The 18,382-nt window shown below is 49.0% G+C and overlaps 7 protein-coding genes across 7 annotated transcripts; 3 read left to right on the top strand and 4 right to left on the bottom strand.

Annotated features, from left to right (window-relative positions):
* The first annotated feature begins 166 nt into the window (after positions 1-166).
* On the top strand, positions 167-1,567 carry ASPWEDRAFT_40682 (uncharacterized protein). The gene has a single exon (XM_040835383.1). The coding sequence runs from the start codon at positions 492-494 to the stop codon at positions 1,371-1,373; it is 882 nt and encodes a 293-aa protein (XP_040689156.1). The 5' UTR covers positions 167-491; the 3' UTR covers positions 1,374-1,567.
* A 30-nt stretch (positions 1,568-1,597) lies between these two features.
* ASPWEDRAFT_40681 (proteasome regulatory particle lid subunit RPN11) lies at positions 1,598-3,304 on the bottom strand. The gene is made up of 4 exons (XM_040835381.1): positions 3,018-3,304; positions 2,625-2,878; positions 2,016-2,551; positions 1,598-1,940 (listed from the first exon to the last, which is right to left on the bottom strand). Exons 1-4 carry the CDS (start codon positions 3,084-3,086, stop codon positions 1,792-1,794), a joined length of 1,008 nt encoding a protein of 335 aa, XP_040689155.1. The 5' UTR covers positions 3,087-3,304; the 3' UTR covers positions 1,598-1,791.
* A 472-nt stretch (positions 3,305-3,776) lies between these two features.
* On the top strand, positions 3,777-6,128 carry rpdA (histone deacetylase RPD3; the record flags this gene model as incomplete). Its single annotated transcript, XM_040828214.1, has 4 exons — positions 3,777-3,974; positions 4,062-4,362; positions 4,421-4,962; positions 5,016-6,128. 4 exons carry the CDS (start codon positions 3,777-3,779, stop codon positions 6,126-6,128), a joined length of 2,154 nt encoding a protein of 717 aa, XP_040689154.1.
* A 685-nt stretch (positions 6,129-6,813) lies between these two features.
* Positions 6,814-7,867, top strand: ASPWEDRAFT_51508 (60S ribosomal protein uL14; the record flags this gene model as incomplete). Its single annotated transcript, XM_040837605.1, has 5 exons — positions 6,814-6,827; positions 7,071-7,121; positions 7,304-7,550; positions 7,702-7,779; positions 7,835-7,867. The coding sequence occupies 5 exons, from the start codon at positions 6,814-6,816 to the stop codon at positions 7,865-7,867; spliced, it is 423 nt and encodes a 140-aa protein (XP_040689153.1).
* Positions 7,868-8,791: 924 nt separating this feature from the next.
* ASPWEDRAFT_97249 (uncharacterized protein) lies at positions 8,792-10,018 on the bottom strand (the record flags this gene model as incomplete). Its single annotated transcript, XM_040839620.1, has 1 exon — positions 8,792-10,018. A coding segment is annotated over one exon (1,227 nt), but the record flags the coding sequence as incomplete, so codon positions are not given.
* Positions 10,019-10,468: 450 nt separating this feature from the next.
* On the bottom strand, positions 10,469-12,632 carry ASPWEDRAFT_510423 (uncharacterized protein). Its single transcript, XM_040837535.1, has 3 exons — positions 10,875-12,632; positions 10,598-10,803; positions 10,469-10,528 (listed from the first exon to the last, which is right to left on the bottom strand). Coding segments are annotated over exons 1-2 (1,653 nt in total). The 5' UTR covers positions 12,527-12,632; the 3' UTR covers positions 10,469-10,528; positions 10,598-10,802.
* Positions 12,633-13,162: 530 nt separating this feature from the next.
* ASPWEDRAFT_109617 (putative polarized growth protein (Boi2)) lies at positions 13,163-16,356 on the bottom strand (the record flags this gene model as incomplete). The annotated part of the gene is made up of 3 exons (XM_040828101.1): positions 13,163-15,993; positions 16,059-16,202; positions 16,299-16,356. The coding sequence occupies 3 exons, from the start codon at positions 16,354-16,356 to the stop codon at positions 13,163-13,165; spliced, it is 3,033 nt and encodes a 1,010-aa protein (XP_040689150.1).
* Positions 16,357-18,382: the final 2,026 nt, after the last annotated feature.

Here is an 18,382-nt window from a genome sequence, read left to right as displayed (position 1 = left end):
AGTTTATCACCTTCGGAGTTGAAGCTCCAGAAAAGTCGAACTGCCGCTTGTCCTCGCAGGCCGTACGGCGGGCGACTCGTACCCACTGCGCACTCCGGTGCTTTAAAAACCCCCGCCTTCTACCAGTTTCTTTCCTCTTTTCCTTTTTTTTCTCCAAGTTATGAAAGTTGAACACCCAGACATTAATTTGACCCTTCAGGCCTTCTTCTCCATGCATGCCGGGTTGTATTAGCTGGGGAGACCAATGATCCCACTCCCAAGAGCCGCAGCGAAGGCCACCTCTGATGCTGCAGCCCCGTTCGTGGGACACAAATCCTTATTCTTTTGCCCGTTCATCTAAGAAAATCGTACGTTCAGTGCGCCAGTGACTTCTGGTGTTATTGTTAATCACTTGACTCGAGTTAAAATGCAACAATGGAATGAAGCCGCTTGAAAATAAAAGGCCTAGAAACGTGCTGTGTATTCTTTTATAGACCCCCTCTTCTATCATTATGACTTCTGAACTTTCAGATGCCCTGGAGAAGGTGACCCTCCAGGACCAACGTGAAGAGGAAGGCCAAATCCAGCAGACTGAAGAAGAACAAAACCAACCAAAAGCAAAAGCGCCTCTGGAGCCTTTTCGATTCTTCGATCTTCCCTCCGAAATTCGACTGCGCGTGTACTCATTTGTTCTTTTCACCAACAATCGCAACAAGACTTTGCGGACCAACGGCAATGTTGGTGCCTCGTCGAAAAATCAACTCGTCGCCCCTCTATCGCACCGCATCTCTCTTTTTCTAGCCTCGAGTCGCCTTCATGACGAAGCTAGCGATGTATTCTATTCCACTCAAATCATCCGTCTGTTCCCGGTCCAGGATTACTCCCGGGTACCAACAGTCAGAGTCTTGCCAGCACGGTACCGACCTTCCATCACGACCATCGAGCTGATTCTAGGCTCGAGCTGGACAGCACCTCCGAAATCATGGACAGTGGATAATAGTCTCGGGCTGGAGGATATGGTTCGGGCGCGCACACTGAAAGTGTTTACCCAATGTGATCCGTCGCAACCGTTTTTCGAAGGCTTCCGCATCTCAAAGGAATACTATACCCATTTTTCAGGCGATTTATTGCAGCAGGTTTTGATCAGAATGCCAAACCTGGTCCAGGTAGAATTCGACGGGTTTCCATCAGTCCGCAAGAGTGGACCGCTGATGAGCCGGCTGTTAGATGAGGCGAGAAAGGCTAACAAGAAAATCCTCTGGGGCCCCGAGCGAGGGTGGTCGGATTTGGATGATGACGAGGAGCGCGCCTATAACTTCGAGGGATTTAGACTGGTGCATGAGCGGAAACAGAAGAACGCCTCACATCGGATGATTACGCCGCTCAATACATGAGCTATCCAATGACTTGGCCCTTTTCACTAATTTTACTATGCCTCTGAAGGCTAAGATATCTCAAATCAGCGCACACGCTGACTGGTGTACTATAGTATCCTCCGATGCATGTCACTGCTTGTATAACTGAGTTGAAGCAGCAAAAAATTAAAATTCATATCCTTTCAATACTTGAATCATATTACTGAGTAGGAACATAGGACATACTCCAAGAAGTAGAATAGAAGATCTGCCCTCTTTAAGACATTGAAACATCATTCGTCTATGTGGATTATATCCAGTCTGATACCGATACGGTAAATAGCTTTGTCTCCATACATCATGTCCCTACGAGTATAGAACAACTGTAGGTTAGACCTTTTGGCATGGGATAAAGAAATGTAGTCGCAGATCATTCTCCGTACGTCCTGCTAGTCATCTATAGCTCCTCGTCCACATCCATGCCGCCACCGTTCTGGGCTCCTTTTCCAGCCGATAACCGTGCGACGGAAGCGTCCTTGTCAATCATTTGTCTTGAGACCGCAACAATGTTGTCTTCAATCAGTTCCTGGCTCACATCTTCGATGTCTGTAGAGCATGATTAGCATCCGTCGCGGAAACAAGGCATCGGGATTAAAAGAACGCGGCAAGGAAACAACGTACGCTTCTTAGGATCGACCTTTCCAACATATCTTGTCTTAAGTTGGTCTTTGCTCAGCTCTGTCTCCTCCTTGACCCGCTTTTCGTAGCCTTCGGCGAGGCTAACGAGCTGCTTCATCCGCTCAACGTTGTGCTCACCCTCCTCATGGAAATCGTTCATCTGCAGTGCATCGGTCCATACTTGCTTGTGGAGGTTCATCAGCATGTTTTCCTCCAGGCCCGTCTTGCGATAGTCAATCGCAATACTGTAGTAATGTCTGTTCAGACCGTGGATGAGCGCCTGGATCGATGGCTTGTTCAGGTGGCCCAAGTTAGATGTCGTTTGGCGGGGCTCCTGGCCCATGACGACGGTCTGGGGCTGGATAAGTCGGAAGGCATCGATGACAACCTTGCCCTTGACTGACTGGATCGGGTCAACGACGACGGCAACGGCACGGGGTGTGAGCTGCTCGAAGGACTGCTGGGTGTTGATGTCGACGGAGGAGAGCCAGCAGCCGAAACCAGGATGAGAGTGGTACCAGCCAACAACAGTTTCCGGTCTATTACAGAAAGAGCTTGTCAGTATATCACGAGCGTGAGAGAGAAAAATGGAAGTTCCCCGTTCAAGCTTACCGTCCCGTTTGTCTAAGCATCTCCATCATCTTGGTTTGGAAGACAGGGTCCACAGCCTCGACACTGACACCAGTACCACTCTGAGGCATAGCAAAAACATCAACCACCCGAACTGTGTACTCATCCACAAACTCGCCCAGCATCAATCCCATGACTTCCATAGGCACACCTGCCCGACCATGCCTTAACATCTTCAGCAAAGCTAGCGACGAGATGTGAACGGTTTCGGAGTTATCGATCAGGTTGGGGGTATCCTAAAAAGATGAACCGTCAGCTATAACCATACTAGAAGTTTTGCTTTGAAAAGAAAATGTGCTCCTGTGAAATAGAAGACAAGACGTGTCTCGCAACGTAATGTGGTAAGATTGCTGAGGCTGGAGGGGCATGACTTACACCACCAGGAGCTGCGCTACCCATGCCCATGCCTTGGGCAGCCTGGAGCATTCGGTTGAGGCGATCCATGGCTAGTTAATAGATTCGAGTAAAGGAAGATTAAAGAGGTGGGGGATAGCTTCCTAGTTGGAAGCTCCGACTGGAGGAGTCGTGTGTCAGAGGTAAGTCGTGACGAGGAAAGTCTGAAGTCAACTCTCAGAAACACAACCAGCAACTGATCTTAAATATGCCAAGAAATGAAGATCCGATGGATCGTAGATGAACAGAGAAAGATGGCTGGAGGCGCAATGGATAGCAAAGGAACAGTGATGATAGTTCATCGGGAAGTCTGGACGTGGCCGAGCTCTGCCATCCTGACGGAGGCGGTGGGCACAAACCCGCGCGCCAAGGGAGAGCAGCTTCTCTCACTCTGTGGCTCCCCTCTGCCTCTGCGGCCTTTGCTCGGCCTCCCCTTCGTTTCCACTTCTTCTCTCGCTCTCAATTCACTCGGCGTCATGGGAATGCGCCCCGTCTACAACACCCAATTTCTCTGACTGACTGGATTACCGGAGCGTTTTTCTTTCCTCTCGTGATTCTGGATTCTGTTTTCCATCCTTTTGATCTTTCTCGTTCATTATCTCCAGTTCTCTTTGGTCTCCGTTCAACTAAATAATATCTCCAATACGCTTCGACTTCCTGGACTCCGTACCCCCATATATATCCCGATATCCCCAATTCTGAGTGGCATTTTCTGTGCAGTCCTGCACAATATCATTCACCATGACGTCTTCTTTTGCTCCTCTTGACCCGATCAGCGTGAACGGGAGCGCTGATCGCAACAAGAAGGTCGCCTACTTCTACGACTCGGATGTGGGCAACTATGCCTATGTCTCGGGGCATCCCATGAAGCCTCATCGCATAAGGATGACACACAGTCTGGTCATGAACTATGGCCTCTACAAAAGCATGGAGATCTACGTAAGTTGTCCTCTTGGTCTTATCTCAAAAATCCTTGCCGCCGTGCGCCTTATGGATTCGTCCCCCGCTAACCAGCAAATCCTGTAGCGTGCGAAACCGGCCTCGAAGTACGAAATGACCCAATTCCATACAGATGAATACATCGATTTCCTTTCGAAGGTGACCCCCGACAACATGGATTCGTTTGCGAAGGAACAGAGCAAGTACAATGTCGGTGATGACTGTCCCGTATTCGACGGTCTTTTTGAATTCTGCGGTATCAGCGCTGGTGGAAGCATGGAAGGCGCTGCACGGCTCAACCGGAATAAGTGCGATATCGCTGTGAATTGGGCAGGTGGCCTTCACCACGCGAAAAAGAGCGAAGCGAGTGGTTTTTGTTACGTGAACGGTAAGACTGGGCTTGTTTCAAAGATCAATGCGGGAAAATCGACTGACATTCCATTTAGATATTGTGCTAGGAATCCTCGAGCTTCTGCGGTTCAAACAACGAGTCCTATATGTCGATATTGATGTGCACCATGGTGATGGTGTTGAAGAAGCTTTCTACACTACGGATCGTGTTATGACTGTCTCCTTCCACAAGTACGGAGAGTATTTCCCCGGAACTGGTGAACTCCGTGACATCGGTGTGGGACAGGGTAAACATTATGCTGTCAACTTCCCGCTCCGTGATGGTATTGATGACATCTCATACAAGAGCATCTTTGAGCCAGTTATCAAGAGTGTCATGGAATGGTATCGACCAGAGGCCGTGGTTCTCCAATGTGGTGGTGATAGTCTTTCGGGCGATCGTCTTGGTTGTTTCAACTTGAGTATGAGAGGTCATGCCAACTGCGTCAACTTCATGAAGAGTTTCAACCTGCCAACCTTAATTCTGGGTGGTGGCGGTTACACGATGCGTAATGTCGCACGAACCTGGGCTTTTGAGACCGGAATTTTGGTCGGAGATGGTCTAGGACCTGAGCTTCCCTATAATGATTACTATGAGGTTGGTTGATTCTTCTAGTGCTGTCTGTGTTGATCTTTTCTAACTGGTTACAGTACTTTGCGCCAGATTACGAATTGGATGTACGCCCATCAAATATGGACAATGCCAACACGAAAGAATATCTTGATAAGATCCGCACGCAGGTCGTCGAAAATCTCAAGCGGACTGCTTTTGCACCTTCAGTACAAATGACTGATGTTCCCCGCGATCCTCTTGTTGGAGGTATGGACGATGAGGCAGATGCAATTCTTGATGACTTGGACGAGGATGAAAACAAAGACAAGCGCTTTACCCAACGCCGCTTCGACCAATACGTCGAGAAACCCGGGGAACTAAGCGATAGCGAGGACGAGGATGAGAATGCAGCCAACGGCGTCCGTCGCCAACCCAACGCCATCAGACGAAGAAACGAGGCCAACCATAGAAACCTTGGCGTCGATTCTGGGCTTGACAGCGGGATCGCAACGCCTCGAGATGAATCCTCGATTGCCGATGAGGAGATGGATACTACAGCTGACGCAAAGATGGGAGAAGCACCAGAAGCCGAAGCTGAAGAGCGTCTTTCGCCATCTGCTGCTGAGCCACCATCGAGAGCTGAAGAGGCATCTGCTGCCGAGCCTTCTGAAATGGCCGTTGACGGACAAGAGCAGGGCGCTTCTGCTCCCATTTCACGCCAAACCTCTCCTAAGGTACAGGATGAGGACACCACGATGGAAGATGCCGGCGCACCTGAGCCACAACCAGAAGAGCCAGAAGAACCGGCCCCAGCCCCAGAAAAAAAGGCACAGAGTGAGCCCCAGGAGGGAGAAAGTAAGCCAGCCGACGAAACACCACAACCTGATAAAACCGCAACAGAACCCTCATTTCCTTCTAAAGCCAAGTCTCCCAGCAAGGAAACTTCCGGGGTTGGGCCAGCTGAGACAGCTGGTGCAACAGAGGGCACAGAACCAACGAAAACAACGGAGACCGGAGAATCGCAGGCAGCAGAAACTACCGAAAAAGCCCCTGAAGCCCCCGAAGCTCCTCAGACCACCGAAGCCGCGAGGGATACCCAAGCTACCGAAGCCCCTAAAGATGAATCAGCACCAGTGAAGGCTGAGCAAGAAACCTCAGAAGAGTCGAATTCGAAACAGCAGCCTGAGGAGCCTGCAAAGAATGAAGAATAGTTTCAGTACTGATTCCAGAAGCATTTTCTTCATTCTCGGTTCCTGGCGCAATGGACAACGGCAGTATGGTGTTTCGGGCCCGCGAAATTTTTACATCATGTTCTACACATGAAGGTTCTATCTTGCTATGTGTTGGTTTTTTACGAGAAGGTTTTTTTGGTGCAAGAAAATTCAATCTTTCCCGGGATATCCTACCTTCTCTCGTTCTTCTTTCTCTTGTACTATGGTCTTCCTCGATGCAAATGGACGTTTAACGTTACTGGAATATTTATGTGGTCGCATATGTATCTGTTTTATTTTCACTTTATACTAGAATCAATGGAAGTAGATATTTCGAAGCAAGCTTCGGATCATCAAAAACTTGGACTACATAGTATGTAGAATGGTAATCCAACTGTCGCCATTGCTTGGTGTTGATCAGTGACGTAAAATGCCCTGTATATTACCTAATCTACGCTAATACCCTAATAGCCTAGCGTTAGGGCATCTCATCCAGCCCAGCGCGGGTCCCACCGACCAATGGAAAACAGGCGCCAAGATTTTGCACACCACGCACACTAAGCGAGAGCAATTCGAAACCCGAGCCGCCGTGTGCAAACCCTCGACGTCGCCAGATCCCTTTCGACCTTCGTCGCCCAATTCGCCCTTTACCAGTATCCGACACGTTACGTGATACCTAGCCAACATGTCTAAGAGAGGGTGAGTGCTTGAATTTCTCCAGAGTCGTCGCGAGCATGGCGTTGCCCGGGAAGAGTGCACAGTTGGTGGTCCGTCAGAAAAGGGTATGAGGGGGGAATACATTTTGCTGAGAAACGATACGGCCACGAGAGGGGAAGGAAAACGTGCTGGGAAGCTGTGCTCGAAGACGGGAAATTTTTCGAATGATGCGAAGAAAAAATTAACTTTTATATGAGCGATTGCTGATGGTTTGATTTTTAACAGTCGTGGTGCTGCCTCCGGCAACAAGTTGAAGATGACCCTTGGTCTTCCTTGGTACGTTGTGAACTCCCTACCTTACCATCGAACACACCATTTCGACTCGTCTTGATATGAATATTCTGTCGAACGGAATCGGAAAATACAACATGTCCAAAGGATCCGACCCATACACCCATACGAGAACCAACACACGTCCCGAGATCTGACATATAGCTAACCGTTTTTGCGTCTTATAGCGGTGCCGTCCTCAACTGCTGCGACAACTCCGGTGCTCGTAACCTGTACATCATCTCGGTTAAGGGTATTGGTGCGCGCCTGAACCGTCTCCCCGCTGCTGGTGTCGGTGACATGGTCATGGCCACCGTCAAGAAGGGAAAGCCCGAGCTCCGTAAGAAGGTCATGCCCGCCGTCGTCGTCCGTCAGAGCAAGCCCTGGAGAAGACCCGACGGTATCTACCTCTACTTCGAGGACAACGCTGGTGTGGTGAGTGGATGATAACCTTGGTTGCATTTTGATGGATATTGGTCCGGCCTGGTCCTGCTCGATCTACTCGTTTGAGTTGATCAGATGGACCATGGCTTTGGAGATGGATCCATCATATCAGAGAACCGATTAACTAATAATTTCAAATCAGATCGTCAACGCCAAGGGTGAGATGAAGGGATCCGCCATCACCGGCCCCGTCGGAAAGGAGGCTGCCGAGCTCTGGCCTGTAAGCTCCCTCGCTCTTTATACATCTCGAACGATTTGCTAACATGACTGTCTAGCGTATTGCCTCCAACTCCGGTGTCGTTATGTAAAAGAACCGTTTGATATGGAAAAGCAGGAAATGGAGAACGGAACGATACCAGCTGGGATTTTTGGGTGCATATGAAATAAAGAACAAAACAAAAACGAAAAAGGGTCCTCTTCCAACTTTAGCCGCTTACATTTTCCCTAAATGACGTTTTTTTACCCAACCCTTTTTTTTACTCTTTTTCTTTATCTAAGAAGACACAAGAACGGCGCGACTCGGAAATATTAACGCAAAAAACTTGCAAAATACACTTTATTCAATGCTCCATGCCCAATGATTGTTGCTTGGCTAGGCGGATTCTGGTGCGGAGGTCTCTTATGAGATGAGAATGAAGACGAGATTGACGGATTCGATGGATCTCTACCATTATTCAATTGATGAACTCGATGACACATATACTGATGTCCTTGTCGTGCCTTAAGATGTAGCTGGATGTATTTTACTCAGTATGCTTGACATGATCTCGTAGATGGAGTATACTGAGCGTCAACACTTCACCTTGTTCCCAGTTCATTCGCCCCTTGAACTCACAACTCATGTCATGGCATGGCACGTATTTGTACAACCTGGATTTACCGGCCGTTTTAGTCCTGTTTACCCTCATTGAAGAGTCACGAGAATATAATCTAGTGGCCTTGCATAGAGAACCATCTAAAAACTAATGCAGTATGTATACCTTTCTCCAAAAGGTCCCAGGCACATGTATGTCGTCATAGTAATGGTGTAGTAACACTGAATACATTGCAAGCAGAATACAATGTAGACCAGCTTCAGAGTGAAATACCATATATTGCTGGATACATGGCTATACTTGATAAAAAATGTAAATGCATTCGCCAACTCTGTGATATGCATAAAGATTGCTGTGCTACTAGACTACTAGCTCTCCAAAGAAACAAGCTGGCCCAACCTCCTCCCTCAGTAATTGCAACAACTCCGCCACCTGACTATCCTCATGGTAGGCCTCATTATACGTAATTCTCACTTCAAGCTGACCAGCAAAAGTCTGGACGGGGACGAAGAGCAGCGGACTTGTAACCAAAGCGGTAACTGAGAACTCATCCAGTTTTAAAGCACCGCATTTCTTTTCTGGGATTATTGGATCAAGATTCCCAATAGAACTGATCATGATGGAATGCTGCACGTTGTCACCAAGGAAGGGCGTCATCTTTTCACAGTGTGGTATATGGGCTGCCGCTCTTGACTCTTTTTCTTGAAGGATAGATTCATAATGATCTTTCAGTGCCGATGCCGTGTCATAGAGGTTATTGCCAAGTTGGATCTGGGAATACCAGAACGCTACGCGATAGTCGAGAGCCCGGTGAGCAGCATTAGCTGGTGTCCCGTGGCAGCGATCACGGAGGTTGAATAACATGAATGAAGTATGGTTCTTTGTTTCTTGCTCGGGAGTGATGGCCAGTTTTTTGGCTGCGTGGAGCATTGTTGCATGTATAAAAGGTGCTAATTTTAAGCCCGACTTCCGGGCTCGGGCAAGGATATTGGCCGTCTCAGTCTTGGTGAATCGAAGACGCTGCATTCGTGTATCTCTGGGGAGAATGTTGCTGCCAGCATCGTCTTTGGTAGGCATACGGATGGCCTCGTCCGTTTTGGGATCCGGTAGTTTGGCCCGCACGCTTTCCTGCCATTCTGCTGAGAGTTCCGGCATGTTTGCTGCTACACATGTGCCTAGGGGTAGATTTTGAATGTCTTCCCTAAATGGCCGCTCCCTGTCTGATCTGGTCGTGGCCGACATCAACCGTCCCAGCTCTACCATAAAGTCCTGGGATAAAATAGCAGTTCCAATCCCATCGGCATAGACATGGGGCATCCGAAAGACAACTCTTTTATCCTCTGGGATATAGGCCATCATGGGATGATCGCAACGGTCGATAACCATAACATCCTCCGGGCAGCTAGTAGGGGTAGACCGGGACTTTTTGACAAGAAATGTCTCGTCAGCCCATTGCTGCAATTCCTCTTCGTTTCCTGGACTTTGGTAGATGAAGTTATCGCCATCGTATGTAGCAGCAAGCAAAGGGTGTTGGAAGCGCAGGTTCTTCCATGTTTCTTGCACAATGCCAGCCAGGGATGCTGGATCTTGGTCAAAGTCAAGCTTCAAGCCAGCTAGGATGTCAAGATTGCGATATCCCGGAGGACCACCTCCTATGCAAAAGGTATCGGCATATTTTCCCAGGGGATCGACTGGTCGCGTGTATTCATGGCTGTTTGTCTGACGCCATTGCGAGAAGGGAGCTCTCGCAGAGAGAGAAGTGGCAAGGTTTGACTTGTTGAGAATGGATCGGGTCATTTTGAAGAGGAAACTTGCGTTAATGAGGCCCATATTGAAATCAGAAGACAAGATGGGATATAAATGTTACCCGGGACAAGGCTCTTTCCATATATGGTAAGACCCGAAAGGATACAACGTCGACAAGAACAGTATCACATACAAGCAAGGCGTTGCTTTTTGTGCTACCCTTGATAACCTCTTCACCAGTTGCACTGCATGTCAAGCAATGCTGGTTCGTCAGATTGGTTCTTAGGCATTCCCTGTTCTGTACTCTATACTGATATCGCCCTTGCTGCTGCCGTGGATCGTGAGGAATCGATCGACTCTTCAATAGAGTATCAAAATAGCCCGAATGGCAGTCTTGATACAAAATACCTGATATATAAGGTAAGCAATTGACTGTAAACACCATCAAGAGGGCAGAAACAGACCATAGCCACTCACCGAGTATAGATAGGCTGTAAGATACTTTACGGAGGCAAGATAACTGGAATGTTCAAATCATAACCAAGAAAAATACTATGTCACGGGTATCTGGATATACACCAACTATGATTTCACATCCTTTGTCTCCTTGCTCCCACTCTTCTCCTGTCCAACCGAATCAGCCTTCTCGGCTCGATCCAACTTCGGCTGGGGTTTAGGAGAGTCTAATGCAGCCAAAACAAGATAAACCAAAAGAACAACAAAAGCAACAAGGTCAATTACATGTACCACCCACCAGATATGCTGTACTCCGGCCGCACACATTGTGATTTCATACTTCCACTCGTTGACTGCCGGGTCCGAGTCAAACCAGAGTGAAAGCAGCCCTGCATTGCCGCCGAATTCGCCCATCATGGAACGCAGAGTGACCTCGCGGATGGACGGGGTGTCTGAATCCGAGCTATTGTAGGAATTGTCGTACCGTCTGGCATTCCATTTCCAAGACTGGATCTGTTCGTAGGTTGGTTCTTCGCCTTCTTCTCCTTCCTTGCTCTCAATCAATGGATCGGTTTTGTTGACGAAGTGAACGACATCGCAGCCGGTGTGGTCGTGTCCGGTAAGAATGAGTCCGTTGCGACCCCGTCCACCAGCTGCGGCGTTTTCATCGCCACTCAGCCCAAAGATGCCCTGTAAGACTCCGTTGGCACTGAGATAATCGCTGAGATGGTTTTGTTCCCGTAACCCGCCCTCCTTGTAGCGAGGGACGCCGTCTGTGTCGCCTTTCTCGTCATCATTTTCATGATACGTAAAGTAAGGACCGTCCGTACAAATTCCCTCCTCCTTGTGCAGAGGAAGATGTGTAAGAAGTAGTGTAAACGTCGTACGGTCCTCAACGGGATGGATACGCTTGGAAATCAACTCGTTCAGATAAGCATAAGTCCGAGACTGAACATTCTCGGACAGAGCCGGCGTATCAAAAGTCAAAGTGTTGAGGTTGATGATATGCAGCGTAGGCGTAACCACAGAGGAAACACTGCCATCACCAGAACCCCCCTGCTCCATGGGCGGTAACTGAAACCGGATATCCCAATTTGTGCGCCCAAACACACGCTCAAATCGTTCCATTCGTGCCTCACTCACATCCCCGGCATACCCAATATCATGATTGCCCGCAACATTCATGATCCTGCGCGTCCAGGCAGAGGACTTTTCATTGGCAGACCCCAACATCTCCAATGGCGCGACAACCTCGCCTGTCTTTTCATTACTATCACCACCGGTGACAGTAAGCTCCTCCTCAACTCTTTCCCCGCCCCGAAACACCCTCTCCCAGAATCTACTCCCGCGCCGCTCGAATTCTTCATCCGTAACCCATTGGCTCCCAATCAAATCGCCCAGCACCGTAACATGCGAGGGATGACTCCACCAGTGTAGCGTGCGATATATATGCGCGAGGTAGTAATCGTTACCGAGCAGATCGACCCGCTTCCGCACGGCACGAAGGGAGCGGGGGATATCTTCGCGCGCAAAGATGCGGAGCGCGGTCAAGACGGCGGAGAGGACATTCTCGTAGACTGGAGATTCGGACTCGGACTCGGACTCGGGTTCTTGTTCTTCGATGGACGAGGTTATCTTGGCCCAGTGATAGCGGAGGCGAGGGAGGAGTTCATTGTTTGGGTTTGGGAGGGAGCTGTCGCCTTCTAGTTGGGGGTCTGCGAGGACGAGGAGGCGGAAGATAGCCGGGTCGGAGGCGGATTCGGGGGCGACATGTTGGAGGATGGTATTTAGGAGGGAGTTTGAGGTTGTAGATGAGGTCTGGTTGTTGGTTTTTGGTAGAGGAAATGCGCAGCCGTGGAAGAGGGGGTAGAGGTAAAGGTACAGGGAGGATGCTATCGCAAGTGGGAGGAGGACAGCGAGGAGGCGGGAAAGAAGCGAGCGGAGGGACATGGAGGATTATCTTGGAGTTGAGCTGGCATTGGAGTCGTATAATATATAGGATAAAAGAGAATATAATATCAGTATTTTCGTGGAGACAAATAAAAGGAGAGACAATAATGAAGGAAGAGAAAATGTGGATTTCTGGCTGGCCCCGTGCTTGAAGATCAGCCGCCATCGCCAACTGCAACGATCGGCTTCAAGGTTGCTATTAATACTCTTGATATTTTCTTGATGGAATTAGATGAGTGTGATCACCACCCGGCTATTATTATGATTATATATGAGATATCTCCAAAAGGACTCCTGGTACGGAGTAGATGAGAGCATGGAACATGGCTATACGAAATCAACACTCATTTAAATACCTTTCCCAACTCTCATGAACATGGCTAAAAATCTTTGATCCTCATACTATATCCATATCCCATTGTATCCATCACACCCATACCCAGTGAAGAAAGAAAAACCGAAACAGAAGGGAGGGTTAAAAATAAAGATAAGTAAAAGTAAAAATAAAAGTCCGAACGAGGGGTATATCACATAAAACGCCAAACAGCCGAGGAACCTGTCGTCTTTCGACAGTGTAAGATGTAATTCGAATCAAACACTGATGCCCACAGGTAATCGCTAAAGCTCAGTCACCGGTTACTTTGATTCGGCAAGAGCTTCGGGGAGCAAAGATGAGGGGCCAGTGTCAAGACCACCCAGTGGGTTAGACGGCATTTCCTCGGAGACACCATCACCAGCAGCAGTTTCTCCATCAAGGCCAACGCCCTTGATCATCAAGCCATCTTGGGCTTCATCTGTTGCCGATGCAGCACTAGCTCTCTTGTCCTCTTCCTCAGCAGCCGCTTCTTCCTCTTGGTCCTCCTGTGTCGTTGGAGTCGTCATCAGGGCAGGCGGCCGCTGGTTCATTAACCGCGCTTGCTTGAGACTAATCGTCTTTTGCTTGTTGGAAGTCTCGACCGGGACGTCCATGTCACGGTCAATGGTTGCCTTCATCAAAGCTGCCATCCACAAACGACCTTGCTTGACGTTGTCGACCTGGAAGTAATGGATCGCGGGCTTTGTGAATTGAACCGTGCGGGTAGTTTTGGGAGGCACAAGCTTGAAGAAGAAGGGCCCTTCAGCTTCTTTCTTAGGAGCGCGAACGCTTTCTGATGAGTTTTTAGCAGACGAGGGCTCAGGCTGCTGCGGGTTAGCAGGAGAAGTCGGCGAGGCCGTGGCACCGGTTATTGTCGCATGCAAAGTGACGATAGGATCATTGTCAGCCCGAAGCACACGATGCGCGGTAATGTCAATTAGACCCCTCTCCTCGGTGTCAGTTTCCGAATAGTAATAGGAGAGACGACGACCGCGTAATACAAATAGACGAGGCTTCCAGGTCGTCATCAAGTTTGAAGATCTCTTCTTCATCCATCCAGAGAAATCACAGCCGTCGATCTGTTCTTGTGGGGATTTCTTCTCCAGGCCTTGAGTGTAAGCGCTGGTATCCTTCTTGGATTTAACAACACCAGCCTTGACAGACGCTCTAGGACGTGGGAAGGAAATTCCCCCCTCTGCAGCCTTTGCGGAACCATCTGTGCTATGACGTTCGGAGCTCTTGGAAGTTGCTGAGGGTGTAGTCGACCCGGTCCTAGCTGACGAGGGATCGGTTTCCTTAATTGGCGACACAGGAGGAACGGATGTGTCAACCCCCTTACCTATAACATCAGACATTGCACGGAGGCCAACCCCACGACGGAACTTAGTTTTTGCGTTCTTAGCCTGCTGTGGCATGGGAGTAGAGCGGCCTGGGGATTCAGGCTCTCCTTTGTCTGCCTTCTCTGATTTTCCAAATGGCGTAAAAGACGAAAAGAAGCCAGAGGTAGGGGTAGACTTGCTCCCTGACGGGGTAGACGATTGTGAACGTTGAGCAGATCGGTCGGTGATGCGTGTGCTGAGACTCCTTAAACGGCCTTTGGTTGGTGGTGGGGGTGCAAACGCCTTGGATCCGTGTGAAGCGCGGTCAGCAGCGTCTCGGATGGAATCAATGCTAGCAATCCGAGAATGCCGCTTGCTAAGACCGAGCGAGAAATGCTCATCGGTGTAACTCGATTTCTGAGAATGAGTAAGGCTTCCCATATCTGAGCTACGCTTCTGCAACACCCGTCTGTTTTTCCGCGTATCGCCCTCTGGCCCAGAAAAGTACCCTCGGTCCAAGTCATCGTAACGGTCGGTCACAGAAATAGCAGAATCAGACCCATCGGCACCGCGGAATACGTGTTGGGGGAGGAGTGTCTCGGTAGGGGTCCCAAGAGAAATTCCTGGACGAGATGGTTGAGTGCTGCTTGCCATTGTCCAACCTCGATCGAATGATGGCTTCCTCTGGTGATAGGGATACGAAGAGTCGGACACGCCTGACAGTCGATTGGTGCCGTCCATGGATGAATGGCGGCGGGAATGGTTGATATCCCGAATGGAGGCGGCGGAAGGCCTTCTAGCAGTGCCCATGGCGTATGAATTGTGCGAGCCTATAGGAGAGCTGGTCGTGCTCTGCATGTTGCTACTGACAAGCCTCGGATGCTGAACGGGGCCCGAGCTTCGCGCCTGGTGAAAGCTTGCAGACTTGTCAGAAAACCCTAGGATGCGAGGAAGGAAGGCACTGTTTTGACCGGCGCGGCTGAATGATCGCTCTTCAGGACCAGATAAACCAGTGGAGCCTCGAGGTGAGTCTTTCAATCCCTTTATCTCTTCCTGAAACGCTTTGATTTTGTGCCAGGTTTTAAGCCGTCGTCCCATGACACCAAAATCGAACTCCTTCATAAAGAGGAAGTCCTGATCCATGTCCAGCAGCACATCTCCAGTAATCTCCTGTTCTTCGAAGATGTCGCAATGCTTCGACTCGATGGCTAGCTCCCGACAATGCTTTGCGGTTTCGGTGTGATTCCATTTACGCACTTCTTCTTCTGTAGGCTGGTTTTCCTCCTCCTCATCTGTTTCGTGTCCATTGATGTAGGACATACGGTGACCAAGATGGGTGCTGTACTCGCTAGCGGAATCGTTTCCGGCTTTGGATTCCTGAGGGGCAACACTGTGACGTGGAGTGCTCAGGTCAGTGATATGCTCGTCGATAACGCTCAGGGTTTCGTTCATGACTGGGCTATCTTGGCCATTCAAGTGGCTGTCAATGGACTGTCGGAGTGAATGCTGAATGTCCAGTGTAGTAGCGGGGAGCGGGGAGGAGCTCGACCTTTTGGGCGAAGGAAATGCGGGATTCGACTCCATTTCCGGGACATTAATATCAGAAGCGCTAACATGTCGTGAGGCTTGAGGGGTGGTTTCTCCGCTTTTAGGTGATGTGATCGGAGGACGCGCCTCGGCTGTCGCACTTTCGTGGTCACTCTCATCGTTGCTGTGCGAAAGCGAATCGCCCGACTCGAAGGGAACATCGGTTGTTTTTCGAACTGGGATTTTCGGGGTCGCAGTAGTGTAGACTGGAGTCTGGATTAGCCGCCCGGTCATAAGTCCCGGTGCAGGCAATAAATTCCCATTGACATACCTCCCGGGAAGAGCCCTGTTGTCTCCGTCTTCACATCTTTCCCAAGATACCATCCATCACCAAATCCATCATCCAATTCCACCAATTCAATTTTGTCTCCACGTCGCAGTGTAAGCTCATCGGCTCCTCGTGCATCGAAATCATCTATAGCGACATCATCGTCAGTATCTTCAATTGATGACTTGCGAGCGGGGTCATCGAGCCGCGACCGTAGCAGGGATTCGTCCGGGGCATACGTACGAACAACTAGTAGATAGTCCCCCGGGCCAACACCGCGGGGCGGCGTTGTAAGAGCCATAATAAACTCTCAGACACTGAAACAATGGGGTATCGAAAAGAAGGCGCGAGTGGGGATGGCCGTCAAAGGGGGCGGTGCTGTAGCAGTCGTTGTAGCGAACGGTTTGCGCAGGACATGGGGCCTGACAGCCCTCACGGGTACAAGAGAAGATCGATGACCACGAGGGTTGGCCTTTAGGGTCCCTTTGAAATCTCGATTTTTAGTGTCTCAAGTCCAAGGTTGGCCGGAATGCGGCTGGGGAGAATTAAAGAAAGTGAGTGAGTTTCGGAAGGAGATTGGAATGTGAGTGATGCGATCAAGAATCCAGGCCAACAAGGGCGCACCGGGTTAAAAAAAGGACGGCGGGGCCGAAGAGGAGAAGGAGGGCTGGAACTGGATCGCTTGCGTTCTCGAATGTACGGTCGAACCGTTGAAAAGAAAAAAAAAAGAATAATCAAAGGATGGATGAGATATCTGGAAGTGGTCTGGCTAAAGAAACAAACGAAATTAGACGAAATTAGAACAGAGATTAAACAGTATTGAAGCCAAAACAGATCGACGAACCCAGGGATGCTGCAGGTTGAATGAAGGTGGAAGATTAAAGGTCGGTCAAAGAACGCTGCACACGGCGGCAAGGCGGGCGGCTGCAACAACGAATGGACTGGTTGTGGCAATAGAAGCGAAGGAATGTTGGAATACGGACGAAGAAGACAAAAGAAAGGCCGTTGAGGCAAAAAGAACAATCTTAATTAATGGTGATGGAAGCAGGGATGGAAGGATAGCGTGGCGCGTGCGACGTCAGTAGTAAGTAGAGGGGGGTTTGGGAACAATGTCGTAATAGGTGGGTTGGATCAGCGGTTAGGAAGAGACCAAGATAGAAAAACAACAGTGAATGAGTGAATGAAAAGAGAGGATGGAGAATGGAAGATGGAGAGAGGAAAGATGCGAGTATTTCAGTTGCTCAGTTGGCAGAGCAGGTCGACAGTGACTGGAGCCAGCAGAGTGAAGAGGGGATACTTCATCGAGAACAGCTGTACAGAGGGTGAAACATGATGCCCTATGAATCTCACGAGAATTGCCAGTGGAGGGCGAAGGAAAGGCAGTCAATGGAAGAAGAAGAAAATGAAGGACAGGATGGACGATGATTGACGAGAATGTTGGTGGTTATGTACGTTTATGAGTGGCAGCTTTTTTCTCTGTCACCTGGAGTTTCTGATGTAGAACATTATTTCAATATTCAATATAGCTTCATCTTATCCAGAAGCATCGGGCATGATCCTGCAGATGCCGTACATGCACACTAAGAGCCTAGGATGGACTGGTATCTTTGGCCGAGTCTGATCCATCGACAATCGTTGTCCTCTCTCTTTTACTATTTTGCTCTCTTACCGCTGTGATGGGAGGGATCTCCATGCGATCAAAAGTACTAGTTTGGATGAAGCCATTGATAGTGTTGACTTATCGAATAATTCTCTCCACCCGGCGGTTACCAGTTCTTATTCTATATATATCGAATAATTGACCGACAAATTTCCATCGACAAATTTATCTATCGATTTTTCTTTCCAGTCATGGTCAACTATCGTAGTCATATATCTGTCTGTCTATACTCTTCAGTCTTCACTTTGTTAGATAACCTCTCCATAGTCTACTCCTAGAGTGTAGTAAACCATTAAAAAGATTCACAGACTACTGAATGAATAAGATACTATTTTATATTCACTTCAACATTCACAAACTAAGACTAATAAACACATAAAAGCCTGATAAAAATACTATCCCTGTTCTTTGTCCCCCACGCGCTTCCTAGCAAAAACGCAAACAAAATCCCTTCAACCACCGCATTAAATATCTCTCCACTCCCTTTGTTCTCTCTTTTCCATCATTAAATCATCCGATTTAAACGATTTTGAGGTCGACCATGTTGTCCCTCCACGATGAGCCCTCCTACTCGTCCCCACTTACCTGATCCCAATTCTCTCGCCGATCATGTCGAGTCGTCAAATTCCACTGCCAGCATTTTTCTAGGCGGCGTGCGGAGGAACTG

This window comes from Aspergillus wentii, assembly GCF_001890725.1.
Source record: "Aspergillus wentii DTO 134E9 unplaced genomic scaffold ASPWEscaffold_4, whole genome shotgun sequence".
NCBI lineage: Eukaryota > Fungi > Ascomycota > Eurotiomycetes > Eurotiales > Aspergillaceae > Aspergillus > Aspergillus wentii.
This window is presented reverse-complemented; position numbering and strand designations above follow the sequence as displayed.